Source organism: Hydra vulgaris, chromosome 08, assembly GCF_038396675.1.
Source record: "Hydra vulgaris chromosome 08, alternate assembly HydraT2T_AEP".
NCBI classification, from domain to species: Eukaryota; Metazoa; Cnidaria; class Hydrozoa; order Anthoathecata; family Hydridae; genus Hydra; species Hydra vulgaris.
The window spans coordinates 10,301,412-10,324,820 of NC_088927.1; the positions used below are offsets into that span (position 1 = coordinate 10,301,412).

General features: G+C 28.2%; 1 protein-coding gene across 1 annotated transcript; it reads right to left on the reverse strand.

The window, feature by feature from the left end:
- Window positions 1-22,720: 22,720 nt before the first annotated feature.
- LOC136082997 (uncharacterized) lies at window positions 22,721-23,203 on the reverse strand. The gene has a single exon (XM_065802409.1). The coding sequence runs from the start codon at window positions 23,201-23,203 to the stop codon at window positions 22,721-22,723; it is 483 nt and encodes a 160-aa protein (XP_065658481.1).
- Between the last annotated feature and the right edge of the window lie 206 nt (window positions 23,204-23,409).

The following is a 23,409-nucleotide window of genomic DNA, read 5'->3' on the forward strand; positions in this document are numbered from 1 at the left end:
GGTTGTTGTCGCATTTTTCATCGAATAGTATAGTTTGATTTTTTTCCTTTATTTCTTATTGGTTGTTGTCGCGTTTTTCATCGAATACGAATAGTTTTTTTTCCGGAAATGTTAAATAAGTAATATATGAGTAACATTTGTAATGTCTCAGTTCATAATTTTATATTTTATTTAATTTTTATTACTTCAAAATCATAGCATAAAAAATGACAAATAATGGTTTCAATGCAATCTAAATGTTTATTGAGCCAATGCTATGCAGTAACTAGAAATCAAAAACACTTTTTTTAAAACTTAAGTCTTTAAAAAAAAGGTATTATGAATTCAAACTGCAGTATTTTAAATGAAGATCTGTAATTTGTGGGTTATCTATCTTGAGTTCAATTAGGACGGTTTCCAGATGTGCCCATATTGAAGGAGGATCGTGCCTCAAAGAGTCGGATATAGTTGAAAATGACTGATATCCATCCATTTTATAAATTACTCCTGTATGCAATGTAGCTTGTTTGTTACTTGCTCCAAAATGTGAAGATTGAATTGCAGCAAAATTCTTGCACTCATAGTTCTCAGAAAAATCTATATGTATAACAGCTTCGTTCACATTTACTGTTTCTTTTAATTGTTTGTACATACTGAACTGGTGTCTTATTATAAAAACATGCTTGCATAGCTCGTTTCGAATTTTCACAGAACTTTAATTTACAGAACTTTAATTTAAGATCTTTAAGTGTTCCACGCTTCACACTTTTCCTGATAACATTTGTTATTTTCTTTTCTCCCATCTTTTCGTATTCTTGTTTTTCTTTTTTCCACTGGAACCAAACTATAATACTTTCATCTTTTAGCAATCCTTTTACTTGAACACGAGACTTGAAACAAATGTTACATTCTCTAAACAAGCATTCTCTTCTATCAGTACTACAAAAAACTTGTTTCACTACTTCTTCAATATTTTTTTCTTTCAAAACACGCAGGTTAATAAGTTTATCACAAAGTAATTGTATGTTCTTGTGTTTTTTGCACAGACATGTATCTCTATCTTTAGCCGACGGTTTGCGGACAAAAAATGGGTGATAACGAGTAAACGTTGTATATGAAATGTTGTTTCTTGTATATTCTGCGTTAAATTTTTCATAAAGGTTTATTAATGAATCGAGTAGTAGTCGCTTTTGTTTTTTATCTTTATTTTTTGTTACAGTCTGTTTCTTTCCAGTTGTTATTCTAGAATTGCCATCACGTGTAAGAAACTCTCTAATTAAATCCTGTGTTTCAGCATCAAGCGATGCATTATCACGATGGCATTCGCTGTTTGGAGTTGTACTTTTTGATGAAAAAGAAATGTTTGGGGTTTTATTACCTGCTAATAAATTTGACATCCTGCTTGTTCCATTTGTAAGAAAACCGTTTTCTACAGAAGAAGTAGATGATCTATCAGTGATTGTAAGTGAATTTGCTTGTAAACTAGGCAGGAAACTTTTAAGCCTTAACCAACGTTTTTTGTATTTTTGGGCTGAACAACTAGCCGTTTCCAACTCGTCCGTTAATGTTTGTATTTTTCTATATGCCTTTGTTTTTCGGTGAGCAACCTTTGCCTTACCTCTTTGTTTGCGTTCGTTATTCCTACTCAACTCGCGTTCCGGTGACTCTTATTACGATGTTTCAATCTTTCATTTTGCAGCTATAAATTTTGCTTTCTGGACACGCCAACAAAGACGAATAATTCGTTTTTTTTCTTTCTGATAATTCTGATATCACTTTAACTATCTTCTGCTCACGCCGCATATGCCAACGTTTGCGTTTTTTTCACAAAATATGTCTGCATTTTTTTCTGATTGTCTTTCCCGAAACGCTTTCTGAATTTCAGCACGAGATTCCTTTGAGGTTTTCATGTTACTTGTCTGGTTGCATTTCTTTTGGAAAAATACTATAATAACTGTAATTATTAATACACCAAAAGTTTATTTATTATTAATTTATTGTTATTAAAATAAATTTTAATATTTCCATTTATTTTAAAAGCCAAACGTATTAGAATCAAATGTAAATAAAAACCAAACAATAAATAAAATCCTAACACTAAAATATTTACAAATTACTCTTACAATAACTTGAAAGTAAAAGAACGCAGCGCACATATGGTAATCATATTTTATCGCTGCAGTAAGTCCCTAATGGTTGACGTGTTTATTTAATGTAGAAAATAGCTTAGTTTAAAGCTTTTGATTTTTTTTATCTTCGTGATGTCAGCTCCGTTATGTTGTTGTCAGCTCCGCTATTAAGAGAAAATCACGGAGTTGACAGTAACGGAGTAGACATAGTTACACATAATCAATAATATCTCATTATTACTAATTGGAAAATATCTTTAAAATCTTTTATTGCTATATTGTCCAAAAGATTTAAAGAGTAGTAAAACGCGCCATATAAAAATTTGTAATTTTACGGAATAACAAAGCGTAACGGAGTAGACTTCGAATAAGAATATCATTTTAAAAATAAGGTAATTAGGCTTTCATTTTTATATAAATAATGCTTGCAGCACGATATAACTTTAAATGTTAATAAATTCCATAGAACTGGACTTATTTTCATTATTTTAATTAGTAAATAAGTAAAAACTACAAACCTATGACTATTTTAGAATGTAATAACGGAGTGGACAAAAAATGTGAGGACAGTAAGTTTTTGACAAGAGCTACAACTGGATACGGTGTAAATTAATACATGTATTAAAATACCATATATTAGCATGTCTAAAGCACGAAATTATGTCCCCGATTAGCCTTAATGCAAAAAAAAAATTATTGAGTATAACAATATAGTCCTAGATGCAGGACATCCACGGAGTGGACATTTTTGATTAACAATTGTGCACACAAAATTTTAAATTTTTGTTGTAAATATCCGATATAATGCTGTTTATATTAACGATAAGTATTACTACCCACAGTGCTGTTTTTATGTTACTTGTACAAGAATTGCGTTTTTATAGCTGTAGGACAAAATTTCAGTAACGGAGTTGACGGAATAAGAAAATGACTCAATTAAAAGTTGGGAAAATTTACAACGCGGGTTTGGAAATTTTCGCGGGTGCAAAATATTGTCTTGAAAGAAATTACCGTAAAAAGCAACGAAAAGTTGCGTTGCGAATTTCAAGTTGTAGTTTGAAGACTTTGTTTAGTGATGTAGTAACAGAACTTAGATTATAAAATGTAAGAAATAAAATGTAATTATATCAATAGCGTCTTACATTTCATTTAGAAGATTTTGAGCTTATTTGAATTTTATTTGTAAAGATTTATTGTTAATTGATAAAAAAACATTAACAGTTGACTTAGCAACGAGTAACATAAAAGTAGTGAACTTGATTAAATGTAAAAACATACAAGTGGTGAAATTGATTAAATGATTAAAACTTTCAAGTAGTGAACTTGATTAAATATAAAAATCACTTAAACCATGAAAGAACTAAACCATTTTTTAGATTTTTACAACAATTAATTTCGAATATTCATATTGGACAAAACAACACAATACTTTACTTATTAAAAAAAAAAGTTAAATGGCGCTTTGGAAAGCCTACAACCAGCTTCACGGCAATAGCATTAAAATGCATTCGGGCATTCTAGCGTACAAAAGAATAATATATTAGCCACACTAGCGCACAATATTTACTAAACATTACTAACATTACTAAACACAAACATTATTTACTAAACACAAACATTACTAAAGTTGAAAAAAGTTTATAAAACACTCAAAAATTTTCGGGAAATGAAAAATTTATTCGTTATTGGAAATATTAATTGTAAATTTTGAAGTAAAGCTACCCTAAATCAAAAACTAAGCTAATTGCTTTATTCGACGACCTCACAGAAATTTATTTGCAAACTAAATTTGTAATAAGTTTATAACTAAGTTAAAAAACCTAAGTTTACCTTAAGATCACAAGTTACATAGATTTTTTTGGTGGTTTTATTTTAGAAATTGCTAGAGTTTACAAAAGTTGTTTTCGGAGTCAAATCAAGCACTTTTCAGGCACAGTTAGTAATGCAAATTTACTTTGAAAATTAGGCAGAAAATATAAAAAGAAGCTTTCTCTTGGTACATAGGCTGTAAAATATGAGTAAAAGTTGCTTTTAAAGTACATCTTAAAGTTGCTTTTAAAGTTCATCTTTAATCCACTCAGATTTTATATCTTTTTCTATCTTTTTTTGTTGTTGTTAAAAACTAGTGTTACACCATTTAACTTTGTCAGATTTCCAAGAATGGAATTAAAGAGTACTGTGTTGTAATTGAAACTTTCTCTCTCTGTTATATTAGCTTTACCTCAGGGCGGATTTAACAGTATGCGGACTAGGTGGTTGCGTTTGACCCAGAAGTTTTAAGAGGCTTTTTGCTTGAGCAGTGTATCTTATTATGCGCAGAGCTTTGTAAACTGATGTTTTTCATACATATTTTTGTAATTTAATTTATTTCATTTCATTTGTTCATTCGCTTTAATTTATTTTCGTTTTATTCGTTTCATTTATTTCATTTTATTTCTTTTGTTGAATTTTTTCTAACAACTAGGCAACTTTTTTATATTTTATTGTATCACAATAAAATATAAAAAAAATTATTTTTTAATTTTTATTTTTATTAATAAAATATTTATATTTTTGTTTTTGTTGATAAAAATTATTCTTATATAAATTTTATAAATTACTTTGTTTATATAAAATTTTTAGATCAATTTGTAAAGTTTTGTCTTGATTAATTTTATATACATTAACAATTTGTAAGTAAATTTAGTAAGCTATGTTTATTTTTTTTTATACAGAAAAAAAATAAATAATTGATAATCGTGAGATTACGAGTAAAATTAAAAAAAAATCTGAAAATAGTTTAAAAATTGTTTGTGCTCAAGATATCCTAATAGAGCATTTTAGAATAATATTTTCATGCAGGTTTATGGCCTAAAACATTAACAGATGCTTTCGTTAATTGTCTTGAAAACATCAACTTCAATTTTAACGGTTTCTCGTGGTAATGAAGTCTTGTGGTCATAAATATTATAATATATTGCATAAACATTCAAACCATTTTAGAAATGAAGGTTCAAGTTATTTAGAAACATTTCAGAGTTTTTTTTTCCTGTTGTTAGAAAATTCGAAAATATAGAATAATAGTTGGAACTAGCGACAGATACCGCTAAGACAAAATAACAATCAGAAATCTTTACATCAGGCGTTCAGTAAAATTCTCATTTAAATTCTTGTCTTTTTAACTTGTTTAAAATAGGTTGAAAGGTAACCCATTTATTTGTGAATCAGATGTCAACGAATATATTTAAAAGAAAAAGATCTGGTTAAATTCTAAAACGTTTGAAGAACGAGATTACTTAAATTACGGATATAAGTAGATCACTTCCGCGGAGATCAACTTTAAAACCATGATTGTTGATAAAAATAAAAAAGCATGCTTACAAAAGAATGCACTTATGCCAACAAAAAAATATGCTTATGTCTACAAAAGAATACGCGTATGTCTACAAACGAATAGGCTTCCCAGCAAACATTCTATAGTTAAAAATCAGCAGACTTATATAGGCATTTTAAGCGGACTACCGTAGTTTTGCTAATCGGTTACTTTTAGGACCATTTGTGGCAGCCGCTAAAAGTCTCTAGCCGTTGACTAGCCACTATTAACATATCGAAAAGTTATCGGCTTGCTATTTATGGTGCCAGCCACTTATGGTTCACAAAGTAACCAATGAGCAAAATTCCAATCAACTGCTAAAACATGCCTATATAGGTCTTTGCAAATCCACTAAAACAATGTTTTCTAGGATGTCACAAAAGAATACGCTTATGTCTACATAGGAGTGCGCTTATGTTTACTAAAAGAATATGCATATAACTAAAGTTATGTCCAAAATAACTTTAAAGAAAAGTATGGAAACAAATTTTATCTACAAAAGAAGTCTATTGTAAAGAAAAGTATTGAATTAAATTATATCGACAATAAAAATTATATCTACAAAAATGCAAATCAACCTGCAAATCACATCTTTACTTATAATAACATTTTAATCCAACTAAGCAAACTAAAGTCTGGATCACCAGGCCCTGATAATCTGTCTACAATTCTGTTAAAATCATCCCGTATCGAAATATCTGCATCAATCTGTATTCTATTTAATTGACTAATTGAATGCGATCATATGCCAGATCAATGGAAATCAACTCACTTAACATCTATACCTAAAATTGCGAACCCACTTTTTATGGAAGATTATCGACCAATAGCTATCCCAACTGCTCTATGCAAAATTTTTGAAAATATCTTGTATATATTTATTGTTGATCATACGAAACATATTTGGACCACAAATAAACAATTTGTGCTCTTTCCTGGACAAAGCACAATGTATGCTTTAATTCAAGTAATAGAAGACTTTACCTTCGCAAAAGATAATAAACTGTCAATATAAACCATCTTTTTTGATTTCTCTAAAGCTTTTGATATGGTTTATCACAACAAATTGCTCCTATGTTATTGATATTGTTTATACATGATATGAATGATGTTTTACCACCTGAAACAAACCTACAAAAATACGTCGATGATATATTAACTTACATAATCTATGACAAAGATGCAAAAAACCTACCTCAATCTATTGTGGATGGCGTAGAAAACTGGGCTACTATTAATGACGCGATACTAAATCATTTAAAGTGCAAAATATTATTGATAGAGAGTCGTCACCCTAATCAAGTTGCAATTCTTTTAAACTCTAAACTCGAATCAGTTGATTGCTACAAGTACCTTGGAATTCTAATAAACAAAAATCTTAACTGGGATGATCAATAGATAAAAATTCATAATACTATTAGATCAATACCCTACTTACTAAAACGCTTTAAAAAGATTGGTCACACTCAGTTAAGCCTACTTCAAATTTATAGATCCAACGCATTATCTCACATTCTGTACAGCGCCCTATACTCTCGTCTTGCAGTTTTGCAGCAAAAAAAGAGCTTCAACTATTCCACAAATAATCAATCAAATTTATTGAGATCGATGCCATAAACTCACACCAGTTCAATATCTGTCACAAAATCGATGAGCTTATTGATAAAACAAATATAAAACTACTTAAGAAAATCCTATCTAACCCAATGCATGCAATAATCTCAAACCACATGCTGAAACCATGACAGAATATTATACAAAACCAATACTGCTAATACTACATTGTATCAAAAAGCGTTTGTTCAGAAATATTTACGTATACTTCGAGATGGTATCGAAAACCTATACCTTCGTAAGTAACTCACTGTCGGTACATCTCCCACTTATCATTTTTTTTAAATCTAAGAGAATAATACTCCAGATACATTATAAAGAAAAAATTGTATTATTCATTTATAGGCTATGCAATTTTAAATAAATAATTATAAAATAAATAAATAAAATAAAAACTGCCATGCAGCCTAGAATTACATTATGCAGCCTAGGATTACATTATGCAGCCTAGGATTACATTATGCAGCCTAGGATTACATTATGCAGCCTAGGATTACATTATGCAGCCTAGAATTAAATTTTAGGGGTCACAATGAAATTTAAATTTTTTAACTTAATATAAAATTACTTATGTTGCATAGAATATAAGTAAAGAATACGAGTTTTTAAAGTTGCGAATAGCGTAGCTAGAGGGAGCACAATCTCGCAGGGCAAAGAGGGAAGGGGGGCGGAACTCAGGGGACATCGCGGAGATTTAAAAATATTACTCATATTATTCATATTTTTTTTTTTTAATACGAGTGAAATCCAAAAATTTTTGAATTTCACAGTAGAAAGAGTTAATTCTAGAGAACATCTTAAGATGGTCCTCAAGAATTAATTTTTTTTAGCTATAAAATTTCGCTTTTTAGATATAGTTAAAACTTAAACAAAAATTTCTTTAAAAAGTTCGAATAAAGAAGCACAAGCTAAAGCTTTAAAAATTAAAGAACATCAAACATTGAATTTGCTTTTTATTTACATTATTTTATATCCCATGTTAAAGAATGTAAATTATGCTTCAAAAACTTAAAAAAAAAGTCCTTAAATCTAAACAAGCGGCCACCTTTTTAGGTTATCCGAAATTCAAGTAAAAAGATTATAGATTAATTTAAATCAAAGACTATTGCTATTTGCAGTTAGTGACAAATAAAACTTACTTTTAAATCTAAGATGCAATTCAAATATAAAAGCTATTTTGAGGAGTAAAGTATCAGTTATTAAAACAAATATTATAAGGGATAGATTTACAGAAATGGAAAAAATTTCAAATCTTTTTAAATTTTATGCAACCTCAAAATTTAATAAAATTAATAGAATAAATAAAAGAAGTCGGAAGATGAATAAATCGAACCTAAATTTTTATAACAGAATTTACCACACGTTTTAAAAACAATTTTCCGACCCAACGAACTTATACAATCATTTTTTTATTAAAATTTATATCACAGAAAATAAAAAATTTAGCCAAAATACTGCTTATAAAATAATTTGCTCAACAGTAATATTGCTATTGATGACAATACCTGTGACAATGACTAGTGTAGAAAGATCATTCAGGAAATTAAAGTAACAAACATCCCAAACATTGTGCAATTTCGGCAATAGAGAACAAAAAAGCACAAAGTTTGAATTAGAAAAAGTAATTGCAAAATTTGAGAAAAAAAATCCAATATGGATTTTTATTTTCAAATAGGATAGATAATTTTATTTTCTATACTTGATAGCATTCTAAGAATTACTACATTTGAAGAAAGTATAGCAGTCACGAATTAAGAAATTCACTTAAAGTCATAAGTGAGGTAAAGTTAGTTTTTAATATAAAAAATGCTTCCCTCTAACATAATTTCAATGTTTGTTTTTTTTTATATATATTTGAAGCAGAGATTCTAGGATCTTTCTCTAATTTATTATGAAAATATTATTTATATAACTAATTAATAAAAATTATTTTTACACCTATTTAATAAAAAAAATAAGACAATCAACTAATTTTTTGTTTAAGTTGCTAAAACTGTCAATCAATAAAAATGAAATAAATCGAGTAAATCATACAAGGTTTTTGAGAGTAATATTTTATAAATTATATTAGTGTGAAAAACATATTAGTCTCATTGAAGCAAAAATATCTCCTTCCATAGGTGCATTATATTATTCTAGCGCCTTTCTTGATTATAAATCGCGCAAAATACTTCACTTCAGTTGTGTTCATTGTCATCTCTCCTACGCTAAAATTATTTCGGTTAACACACACAAAACTAAATTAATAAGACTACAGAGCCTACAAAACCACGCATGTAAAGCAGTTAACTATTTTAAGAGGTTAGAAAACCCGTCTCCTGTAATGAAATGCATAAATGTGTTAAATATATCAAAACTTAATTCGCTTCAAATATTAACATTTATGTATAAGTATAAGGATAACTTGCTGCAAAAAGTATTTTCTGATTTTCACAAAAATGCAATCGTTTTCACAAAAATACAATCTTTGGTCAAATACCAACCATAACTATCACTTGAGTTGAGTAAAATTGCAAGTGTCAAAGTTCTCAATTATTGGCCAAGACCCGTCATAATGGAATCAATTAAAAAAATAACAATATAAAAATTTGCAGAGCACTTTCTTTTTTAAACGATAAATAAAACATCTTCTCCTTAATTTCTGATATATATGTAAGTATGTTTGTATATGTGTGTGTGTTTATGTGTATATGTTTAAATGAGTACGTATGCATATATGAGTTTTTATTCTTCACGTAGTATTTTTCAGAAAAAATATTGTGGGGACACCATTTATCCGTATCTCTGAACCCCTGTCTGTTTTATATATATTCTTTGTGTAACGTATTTTATTAAAGAGATGTGAAAGCAAATATTGCTTTATATATATTTTTATATTATTTAGAATATTATTTATTTTTAAGTGTAATAGAAAAAAAAATTTAGTCGGTAGGGCCCCGTCACTTTCTTTTGGGGAAGCCAGGGGGGCAAAAGTTTGTAGTTACGCCTCTAAATATTGCAATTACAGAAATATGGAAATCGAGGGCAAGGAAGGGTAAACTATTTGTTCAATAAAATTTGTAATGAGTTTTTTATTCTTTTTAAGTAATCAAGTAAGAGATAAAATGATTTAAGAGGTTAAATGTGAGAGTCATTAGAGTAAAGTTGTTGATTCCACTTCTGATATTAAACGAAATTCAACAAACCTTTGTGATAAGATACCTTTATCAACTGGTGATAAAAATAAAAAGTCTTTTGGAATTTATTCGTATAGTGTTAAATATTTATACCAAAGATAATTAGATTTTTGTCTCTTTTAGTTCTTTAATTTGCCTTTTATACATCGAAATTTATTTAATTTTGTATTTTTTCAACTTTTTTTTTGCCGTTATCATAGCCCATGATTAACCACTAGATGTTATAGATGCACATTTATTGAGTTTTTATTATAGTTCAGTAGCTTTACAATCTAGACCAATAACCACTTGATCTTTCTCATTTAGCGACTGCTCTAAGTTTTAAATTCTTTCAGTAACACATTTTTTCCCCTAGTTATTTTCTTAATTAAGTGAAAAAAATTTCTGCGGAAGAATATAGTTCTTTTTTTATTTTTTCACCATTTATTATTTATTTTTATTATTTGTATTTCTTTCACCATCGAATAGCCGCAGAAAAATTTTGAACGAAAGGTTAGAACTAAATGAATATTTCTTTTCACTTTAAAGCATTTTAGGTACGACATGGTCACAACATGGTCAGCAAGAACAGATGCTGTAATAGCTGTAAAAATTGGTAACAGTAACTTTTATAAAAGTAAAAAAGTAACTTTTATTTTGCAACAGAAACATAAAAGTAGCTGTTGCTATTTTTTTAATAAATTGTAGAGATACAAAAAAAAGCAATACAAAAGATGATTGTAATTTGAAGGGCGTCACGTGTGAACTGTAAAAAATCACTCCGATTTGTCATCAAGAGGGTTCAAAACAAGTTATTGATTGTATAACGACTTTTGGCCCAAATGGAGTTGCTTATATCCAAAAAAAAAAAAAACCGAATGGCTATAATAAGTTTACTAAAGTTAAATAAGAAATAATATTAGAAGTAAAAGATAATTGTACTTTAATGAATATTCACTCCACAGAAAATACCATCAAATTGCCTTTATAACATGGAAGATTAAGTTTTAATTTTTGGCTGAGTAAAAAAATAGATAAAGCAAGTGATAACAACGTAAAAGAAAGTCAGCATTGCAGATTTTAGCATTATTACAAAAGGACATTTGCACTATAAAAATATTTTAACGAAGTTTTTTTTTTCCGTTCCGAAATGTGACGGGAGTTAGTTTATGAAAAATTCAACTTAACTTTTTTATACTAAATTTAGATTCGTCATAGGGTTTTAGATTTATGAAAAATTTATGACCATGCAAAATTTCTACTCCCCTTCCCCCCCCCTCTACCTTTGAGCACTTTGAAAGTGATAAACGAGCTCGTTTTTAAGCATTTAAGTTTAAGCGCTAAAATATTTTTTATTCGCTAGTAATAAATTTCGTCTATAAAGTTAATTTGTCTGTTAATGTCTCTGTAATTTCTACAACTTTAAATCTATTAAAGCAAAAGTTTTAATTGTACTTTAAATCTTTTGAAAATTTACAAAAATGTAACTGCGAAAGATGTTAAGATTAACGAATGAAATTACTTCAGTTATGACTGAATGAATGTGCTGAATGAATGGGATACCATTGTCTCGGTTATTTCGTAGAAGAACGCAATGAAAATTTTAGTTTTTATTAGTTTAGCGCTGCGTTCTCCTACTTAAAAACCGGGACGATTTCTTTAGTTATGACCATATGTAAGGTATTACAACGTCCATAAATCATTTTTTATAGTACGAATAACACTTTATTTTATTTTTTAAATTTAGAAGCATTTTACAAGTTTTACATAAACGATTTAAAAATAACAAATATAAATGATTTTTCAAGAGATGCTATTTTTCTAAATTTTTTCAACAAACGCTTTAACAATAACTACAATGAAACGCTCAAACAATACCACAATAGTTAGTGAAAATACAGTGCGGTGCAGATTTATGGACTTACCAAAAATTATAAATGATCATGACTAAATTATTCAACTCCTTAGCATTCAACTGGTTTAATAATTCATTTGCAAACGTTCTGGTTTCATTTCATTAATTGGTTTGAAAAATGTAGAAAAATGATGGTGTAAAATTATAACCTCATTTCAATTTTGTTCAAGAAAATTTGAAGATGTGTTGTATCTTAATTTAAATTTATTATTAATACTTTGTTTACTGGCATTTTTTGCGAATTTTTTTTTAAGATCAGCAAGAGATTTTTTGTTCCAAACAGGTACAATTGTCTTTTTCAATTCATTTGAATATTGTTACCCTTTTGCATAAACACGTCTTGCTAAAATGCCTCTTACGTTTTCAATGGGATTTAAACCAGTTAAGAGCGCTGGCCATTTCAATAATTGAATTTTACTTTGCACAATAAATTGGAGCATTGCCTTGCTGGAAAATAAAGTTCGTGTTTTTAAATTTTCGTAAAATATCTTTCAAACGATCATCAAACAAATTTCTTTATCCTTCAGCATTTAATTTATTAGTAATAATGTCAATCGTATTTTTTCCCAAAATAATCAAACGCACCCCAAATCATTACTCCCTTACTTCCCATTTATTTTGAAAAAATTTCTTTTTTTTTTAATATTATGCCAGTAATAAGTGAAGCCATCTGGACCATAAAGATTGAAACTTTTGTTCGTCGGATCACAAAATTCAAAAACCATTTTTCCAAATCATGTGATCCTTGGCCTATTAAAGACAAATGCGTTTGTGTGCTTTAGTCAGTTCTGGATTTGTTCAGTGTTCAGTTCAGTTCAGTGCTTTTACATCTGAGAATGCCTAACTTGTTAATTCACGATTCACCGTCCTTTTTATTTTTTTATTTTTTTTTTGAGGTGATCCCAGAAGTCCTTACGGTCTTATCACGGAGCACCACAGAAGTATTTTGTTTATTTCAAAAACCGCGGAAGTATTTGGTTTATTTCAAAAACCGCGGAAGTATTTGGTTTATTTCAAAAAATGATCTACAAAATAATATTATTAACAACTTTTAAAAGCTGCTTCAGAGCTTTTATACAGATGAGGTTATTAGTCTGCATCGCACTATATAAATGATTATTACAAAACTCTAAAAAACTTTTTATTTAGTATGAAAGAATTTTTGAGACCGTTTTCTACATAATGTATGAATGCTGCTCATTTGCTTGTCGTAAAACATTTTCATTATTGCAAAGTCTTACTGCAATATCATTAACCAAAAATAATATTTAAACTCTTCATTTAAGCAAATATATACTAAGATTTTTTTAACATTTCTATATTATAAATGCTATACTATAAAAATTATTTTTAAATTATCTAACATTGGATTGTGGATATTATGGAATTGGCTACTATGGGTAAATATAGTGATCGTATATTTTCCTAACCGTTTCGGAACTGCATTTATAATGGGCTTCATTAGGTTAAAAATGTCAACTAAAATTTGTTTCCAAAAATAAAGTTTTCGTATCTGCAATTGTAGATATTAGCCCCTTGGTCTCCTCTATTTGTGGAATATATATATATATATATATATATATATATATATATATATATATATATATATATATATATATATATATATATGTTGACGAAATTTTCTTTTTGAGCATCGTTTCATAAAACTTTTAAGATAGGGAACATTATTTATAACCAATTGATTAAACACATCAGTTATTAGAAGTATATGTGCAACTCGCCAAAAAAAAATGGTCAACTTGACTTTAGTAATACCACATGCCGACTCGCATCTTTCTAAGTATTTACTTATTTTGATAATGCATCCATGTTCCTAAGTCTTTATTTATTTTGATGATACATTTATCTTTCTAAGCATTTATTTATTAAGTATTTTATTACTAAAATAAAGATGACTTTGCAATATAAATTAAAATAAACCAATTAAACAGTTTTATCTAAATATTTTTCTTTCAGTTAATTTTTAAGATAAAATAAACTAGATGTCTAACTTGCGGAATTTTATTGGATCAAATACAAAGCTGCTTTTTTTTGGTTTATAATTTATAAACAAAAAATAAAAGCGGCTTTATTTTTTCGGCCATTTATAAAACGAGCAAAAGCTGAAGTCAATGTGTGGAATAAAAGTTTAAAATGCAAGTTAAGAGCATCAAAAGTTCCCAATAAGTTAAAGATAATTTAAAAACACGTTTTTATAATTATAAAATACTTATTAAAGTTTTTTTATGAACCTAGGTTTATTTAAATCTTGGTTTATTAAAAAGTATGATAATTCAAAAAATTGCTTTACAAGCGTCTGTTTTTTCACTTTTCTATTCAAAATCTTAATCCCTTTCTTATTGGAAATAAATTTAGAAAACAAAAGTTATTATTTTTTAAGTAACTAATTTTGTTTAAACACTTTTGAATAAATAGAAATAAGTATTTATTTTAAAATATATTTACTTCATTTAAGAAAAGAAAGTTAACTAATATTTATTTACAAATTTAATCCACCATTTGTAAAGGGAAAAAGCGGATTCACTTTTCGGATTGAAGTTAGACATCTAGTTTTTAGAATATATCATTGATTCGATTTAAGATGTTAAAAATAACTAAAAGAAAAAAATTTTGAGTAAAAAAATAAAATTTTTTTTTTTTTTTTTTAATTTAAGTTTTGGAAAGAGGAGGAATTCCTAATCCTTTTCTTTCTAACCCTACTTTTAAAAATAAGAAATTTATATAAACACGCCATTTTGTTTTTTGTATTTACGTATTTTGTAATTTTTATTTGTTTATATTTATCAACGGATTAAGTTATATTTTATTATAACGTTTTATGGTTCTGGCAACAAGATCATTAGATCTTCTATCAGATACTAAGTTTTTGTTTAAATTGGTCTATATATCTCGGATTTTATTGCACTACGAGAGCATATATTACGGATTTTTTTGTACAACGACTAATTAAATGTAAAACTGAAAAAGAAAAATAATATTAATATAAATAAGTAAAATCAAAAAAAACAAAAAAATGTAATAAAATAAAAAATACTAAATTGTAAAATAAAAAGAAATATAATTAGCTCTTTGCCAAAAAAAAAAAACGTTTTTTAAGGATGTAACAAACCTAGCTAAATTCAAACAAGTAACATATCCAATCAACTTTTAAAAGAGTAATCGACTTCGATTACAGCTTTCACAGGTTACAACTTCACAGGTTTTTAACGCAAAGGTGCCATTTTGGCTAAACGCTGGAATAATTATATTACTAAGACTGTACAACAATTTTAAACAATTTTTGGCTTTCTTATCTCTCCAGCTAGTCAGCTAAGTTTTATATCATACTCAAACTTGATTCTACTAGTTTTGCAATCTAATGTTTAACAATTTATTAAGTCAGGGGTTCCGAACGTGGATCTTTGGAACCACTTTTTCTTGTAAACCAAATTTTTAACAGTGCAACACTCAACCTTATAACTAGTATATTTTTGAACTTATTGTTACTTAAAAATAACAATAAGTTCAAAATGCAACTTATTTTTATTGTTAAAGGACATTACTTCTCTCAAAAGAAGACTATTAGCAAGTAAAATAACTTTACGACTAAAAATCAGTGATTAGATTTTGTGCGTGTGAGAGTGTGTGTGCGCGCGCAAGTGTGTGCGTGCGTGATTAAGTTGGCTTTTTTTGGATGCAACTTACAAAATCATAAAATCGCTATTAGTTAGAAATTGTGCAATGAAAAAAATCGCGTAATTTCTTTACGTAATTGTTACAAAATATTCAGACTGTCCAAACAGCTCTCGGATTTCTTACTGCGTTGTCTTTATTTAAATTTAAATATTTTAAAAAATGATGACCTAAAAATACATTTTGATCACTCAAGCACGTTTTTAAAAATTGGAGTTTTCAGTAAGTAAGTAAATTAAACCCGCACTTCAACCCGCACTAGAAGTAAATCATGAGCTTCACTTTAAAAAACACCGAATGAATTTTATATTTCTATTCAAGTTATTCAAACGGACATAAACTTTTTTATTTCAATTTCTTTCGATATTCCTCACAAAACTAAAGATTCGATCGAAATTATTTCGCTAAGTTTTATCCTACTATTTTCCATGTTTTGTTATCGCCGTAAAAAATATATATATATATAATATAATAATAATATATAATAATAATATATTTACCCAACTCATATTAATAATGTATAAACAAATAAAAATGATAAAATATAAAAATACAAAAAACAAAAGAGCGTGTTTATATAAGATTTTATATAACTGTTAAATGTATAGAAATTTTATAAAATATGATACATTTTTAATATTATTGATATTTATTAATTTTACTAACTTTTCACTAAATTTGATAAAATATGATACATATTTTACATAATTGATATTTAATTGATACTGTATTAATTTCTTACCTTATTTTAGCTGACATCTATATCCGAACAAGTTCTTAAGAAATTCATTTTTTTGTGTGAAATTTTTTCTAGGAATTCTATATTATTTTTCTGATTTGTTTTGTTTCGTAACTATATGGGAAACCCCATTTTGTGATTGCGAAATCATTATTGTCAAATATAATCTTACGCTAGGTGGAGTTGACGAAGCTTAGTTGTTTGTTAGTTCTGCCATGAATATTAAATTAAGAACTTTATTTTTGAATTTCTATTTAAAAACATAGCTACTCTAACATTAGGATGGTCAATGGAATAATTAACAAATCAATAGAAAACGTAACCAATCTTTAGATATAACCTTATAATAAATTAAAAAAAAAGATACTATGCTTTTGTGTGTGTGTGTGTGTGTTTGAGTGTGTGTATTGAGATGGTCTAAGAAGAGCTGCAAAAATGTTTGAGCTGCTTTTTTTACCAATATTGAAATAAGTCCAGAGTAGACATTGAATCTTATACCTCTTGATTTCAAGGCTATTCTCTAACTGCTGCGCCATTAATAATTACTGTAACTGCATCGAATCAAAATCTAGTTTTAGGATTTTAATGTCTCTTATTTTAAAACATTTTCAAACGCTTTACATTTACTTAATTTAATAAAAACTTGTTAAAAAATTTTACATTTTGTCAAAAGAAATGCATTAAAACTTCTAATTTCTTAATTAGGTTAGTTAGCAGGTTATCAGTTATATGCATCGTAAAAGGCACAAGCGTTGTGGCACGCGTACATGTTGGTCATGACCACAATGTTTCTTATACTGAAACTTTATTTATTTATTTTTAAATTTATCTTATTTAAACTTCTAAATTAAATTATATTTAAATTTGTGAGGGAGGAATCCTTTTTTTTTAATTTTAACAAAAAAACTTGGTTAAGATTTTTATTGGATCTTTATATATAGTAAAAGAGTTTTTAAGTTGTTCAGATTTTATAAAAAAAATATATCATGTCAGATTTTCTGCAATCAAAGTCCGTTGTTCAATAATATGGAATTAAAACAACAAAAACAGCAGCAAAAAATATCTATTTAAATCACTCTAAGTTATTTAATATTCTTTCCTTAAAAATTTTTCCCCTAAAATGGTTTGTTAGCAGTGGCGGATCCAAAAGGGGGAAGAGGGTAAGGGGGTAACACCCCCCCACCCTTCCCTAAGAAATGTCAAGCTTCAAAATATTATTGAAAAATTTGTAAGAGAAAAAAAAAATACAAAAATTATTCTGCAACCAACTATTTACTTTTTTTAAACTGAAACAAAAACTAAAACTATTTTATAGCATTACAAAAAAAAACTATTGTTGCATTTTAAACATTTTTTCGATATCGAAGAAAACGATGAAAGTTTCGAAACATTTTAATGTCATCATCATTAATTCATTCTTTTGTATAATTAAGATAACAATAAAAAACAGTAAAATTACTATCGTTCTATTTTTAAAAATTTTAAAGCTGTTTTTAAAAACTTACAAAAATATAGATTTGGTTTTAATGGTGGATTTTTTTTTTATTTTTAATTTTAATTCGTAGTATAATTTATATACGCGATGCCGTTTTTGGTAGTTAAAATTTTAATAAAAAAAGTATTTATTTTTCAGCAACTGAAGTTGCAACACTTCAATTTATATTACACTTATATACACTTCAAGTTGTATTTTAAGTGAGTTACGAAGAATTTTTTTTTAAATAGTAACTGAACAAATTTTTTATGAATTTCTTATTTAGAAAACAAAAGTGTATTTATTACTAAATTTAAATAAATGACAATTGATTTTTACTATCTTTAATGCAATTATTTTTATTAGCAACAATGAACAACAGGGTAAAAAGGACAAGCTCTTTAGATGACTACTATGTCAAAAGAATAAAAATTCTACCATTACAGGACCATGCAGGTCCAATCGTTTTGCCTTTATCTTCGGTGTCATTATCCGAACGATTTTATTGTGCATTTATTGGTGGGGCTAAAAATAATCAAATTACAATGAAATTTAGTCCTTTTTTTCAATTTTTAAATAGGTGTCGTGGAAAAAAAATTGTGGTACTTAGGACAAAAGATATACTTATACATTGGGGCATTTTCAACATGTCGGGTAACTGAACAAGATAGATACCGAATGTTGAGATGCAATTGGTTTCCTTGTCCAAAATACAAATGCCCGTATTCTGTACATCTAAAGAAGGGTAAGAATGTTAATTGCTTTTTTGTCCGTCTACAGATGTATGTAACTTAGTTAACGAAGGAAGACTTAAACAAGCTAAAGAAAATTAAGAACGATTAAAGCCTTTAATTGAATCTATAATATTTCTTTGTCGACAGAATAATGCTCTGCGGGGTCATCGCGATGATGGGCAGATCTTTGAAATAAATCAAAACTCTTCAGTAAACAATGATGGCAATCTTCGGGAATTGCTTCGCTTTTGAGTGAGCGCTGGGGAAAGTATTTTAAAAAACCATTTGAATAACTGTAATTCTAAAGCATAAGAAAAAGTATTCAAAATGAAATAATTGAACTATGCGCTCAACAAATTTATAACTTAATTAAAACAAGATTTATAGCGTTATATTTGATGAAACAACGGATACCAGTCATAGTTCTCAAATGACAGTCGTATTAAGATAAATTGATGTTATTACCTGTGAAATTTGTGAAGATTTTGTTGGTTTTGTAAACCGCCATACTAAAAATTATTCTGACTTTACTTATGAACTTGTATTAACTGAAGAATAGCTCGCAAACACAATTGCAAACACATTGACAAAATTTGGCTTCAATTTAAAGGATTGTGTTGGTATAGATTTTGATGGATGCAGCCTTATGTTAGGTGAAAACAACGAAGCAGTCACAAAATTACAGAAGATTCTACCAAACGCAATAAAAAGTCCGTGTTATAACCATGCTTTAAACTTATCAATTTCGAGTGTGCGAGCTGTAAGAAATACAATTAGCACAATGAAAGAAGTAATATCATTTTTTAAAGCTTATAAATAAATGAATGTTTACAAGCTAATGTAAAAAAGATGGATTGAACGGCATGATTCTGTGCTAAGTTTTAAATCTTGTTTAATAAATGTAGTTAAAACACTTGATTTGATATCTCAGTGGAATGAACGGGATTCTTCAACAAAGGCCGCATTACTAAAAAACGAAATATCTGAGCCCTTATTTGTAATACACTTTGTTCAGAGTCAAATATCAGTCTCTTTAAATGAGGCTTTTCTAAAAAATTTATTGAATAAAGAGTATGCAAAAACTATTCATAAACATACCATAAAGATGTAAAAATGAATATTTTATTTTATTTTTACAAGAACGTTTATATAGTTCGAAAGAAATCAACCACCAAATTTTAGATTGCTCGGATAACATTTCGTTGAGATATTTCAACTTAAGTCGTTGAATTTTAGTTGACTTTATATTTTTGCTACATTAGAAATACAGGTATGCTCTAATTAAATTAATAATTAGTCAAGACTGGTTATCCTAACAAGTTTTAATTATATACCATTCCATAGAGAACCAATTAGTTAAGACATTTAATTACGTTTTTAATCGTATTTATTAGTTGGTTTTAAAGATAATTGTGAAAAAAATACAAAAAATTCACACAAACAAAGTACAGAATCATGCAACCCACTGCATTTTGCAACCGCATAGAGGTTGCATCATAAAATGCAACCCTCTGTACTTTGCAACTCAAGCAACCCACTGTATTTTGCAACTGCATAGAGGTTGCATCATAAATGCCGAAAAAATTATTGATAGTTTTGCATCTTCGAAAACTAGAAACTCGAAAACTAGAAAGCTCATTTTTATATTGTAGTTTGTTAAGTTTATAAAAGTCTTTATTGAAGTAAAGAATTTACTAAAACTATTATTTTGTCTTTTGTTGCACATTACTGACTGGGCTAGATTTACTGCAGCTTGTGCACCGTGATTTTATATGACTCAGTTTTTAAACGGGGTGTCGTGGAAAAAAAATGGCGGTATTTAGAAGTGTTTTGGGCAAATTTTTTTCAAAATTTTTTTTGCCTTGGGCCCTTGAGGGTATAAATTCGTCCTTTATAAAAGACTAAATATTTATTTTCAACGTTTGATTTTTTCAAGATATTTATATGCAGATACATTCAATATATTTATTAGCAAACTTTTCTAAAAATATTCTGAATAATCAATAAAAAAGTGGTTTATCAGAAGAAAAAAAAAACGGATTTTCTTTTGTTGGTCAAATTACACCCTTTCTCTCTCCACCTAGGACAATGACCTGGATCCGCCACTGTTATCCAACATTTTATTATCAATATTTTGTTATCAATACCTACCAACTGGAACTGGTAATAGATAATAGATTAATTTTTTTTTCAATTTTTTAAAGAGAAAACAGTTTAAAATTAATTTAAACAAAACTTTGAAAAATATTTTATTGACGAGAAAAAAAAGGCCCAGAATCAATTAGCAATAGTGGCGCAACTCAGAAACAACTTAGATAAATAAACCAACGTTAAAGAATTTTTTGTAAATCGCAATCACGTTTAGAACTAATATGTTTTCAAAAATCAGTTCGAAATTAAATAAAATATATTATATTAAATTTTGTTCTTCTTGCTATCGACAGGTTACAACTTTTTGTTATTATGCTTTAACTCTTTATATATTTTCCAAATTTAGTTGATGTTTTGCAAAAATTTAGTTGATGTTTTGCAAAAATGCAATAGTTTTTTTGAGTATGTAGTTTTACTTTAGAGAAAGAGAGAAAAAAGAAAAACGCATTGTAAAGACAATATACAGTTATAAAACAAATATAACAATAGTTTTTTACTATTAGTATTTTTATTTTTGATGATTATTTTCAAGTGTTGATTATTTTCAACTATTATTTGCGTACAAATTTATTTCTCTTAGTACTTTATTTCTTAATCATAATCTTAACTTAGATGTAACGGTTTTAACCACTGAATAGTCATGCCGAAGGCCGAAAGACTTTAAAAGAAAGAAGGCAGATTTTTGAACTGATCAAATATTATTATTTCTATTTGGTACTTACCGATGAATCCTCATATATTACTTAGACGAAACAAATGTTGTTTAATATAAGAATTTGCAGTGACATTTATAAAGTGAAAGATGATTTTATCAGAGTATATGAATGCGTCAACGGTCTTTCTTTTGTTGCCTTGGTGACATATATTGAAGATATCGTTTTGAGGTGCAACTTGGAATATGCAAAAGTCACCGGAATTGGTTTTGATGAAGCATCAGTTATGAAATGCTTAGCAGCAAGACTGAAAAACATTTTTGAACAGCAAGCATAATTACTGAGAACCTTACGTTGGGCGGTGCAATGACTGATCCTGCCAAATCAGAGCAAAAATAAAGGAATTCTTATTTTGAAACAATTGATGGTATTAAGAACAGTTTGAGTGAGAAATTTGAGCAGGATGGGTTAACAGTTGTTAAAAAATATAGAAGAAGTTTTGATTTCATTGGTAAATAAACAAGATTCCCGACCGTTTTTATTTGGAATGCCATTTTTTAATGCATTTCAAATAAAAACTGCCAAATTGTCCAAACTATTCCAGTAATTGACAACTCTGTTAGTGAAACAGTTGTGTCGGTGTGCTCAGTTTTTTACAATGTTGGTGTTTACGATGTCCTCGTTGTGGAGCAATAGTTTCTGGTTCGGTGTACCAGTTAACATGGTCTAATTTATTCTCAAGTTTCTAATGCTGAATGCCATTTGCACGCGTCTTCAAAGTACTTGAAAATTTAATTCTTTTTCATAATCAAACTTTTTAGGCCATTGAGAGAATTTCTTGTTGAACAAGCTCAATGCATTTAATGTCTTTTTTTAAGTAAGCATTACATGCAGGCACAGCAAACTCTAGATGAGGTTTAATGTAGGTTATATAAAAAATTTTCCAGAGGTTTGTATTCCTACTTAGGAAAGCGCTTTTCTTCCATCCCAAGATACTGTTGGCTTTAGAAGTACATTTTGTAGCACGCGTTTTCCAACTGAGGTTAGATGTAATTGTCACACCAAGGTCACATTCAAAGTCTGATGATACTAAAGCATGAATAGTTGTTCCATAGATATTATTGTAACTAAATTAAGTGTTACCGTAGCCGAAATCCATAACTTTACATTTATCAACATTTAGTTTCATAAGCCAAGTTTCTTTCCAAATTACAATTGCCTTTATTTCTATTTGTATTTTTTGGGGATCTTCTTCATTTGATATCTTGGCTATTAATTTACTATCATCAGCATGAAGCTTACAGGAATAATAATTTAAGATATTTGGATGATCGTTTATGTAGATTATAAACAACAGTGGTCCAAGCACACTTCCTTTTGGTACATCGCTGGTGACATCGGCCCAATTTAAAATGATTTCTCCTAGCACAATACGTTGTTGCCTGTTTTGTCGAATGCTTTGGCAAAACTTGAAAAAACTACATAAGTCCTCTGTTTTTGAAGAGGATTGTTGTAATTCATTTAATATTTTCAATAAAGTAGTAACACAACCTTTATTGCGAACAAATCCGTGTTGTTGTTTGGCTATGAATTTGCTTAGGTTGAGATAATTCATGACTGTTTCTTTTATGATTCACTCCAAAACCTTAAATGGAATTGAAGTCGAGGAAATTGGTAGGTAGATTGCCGGGTTCCAACAATTACCACACATATGTAACGTTGTCACATTTGCTAAATTTCACATGTCAGGGTAAACTCCTCCATGTAAAGAGCTTGAGAATATCATAAAAAGTTGCGCGTAAAATTCTACAATTGACATGT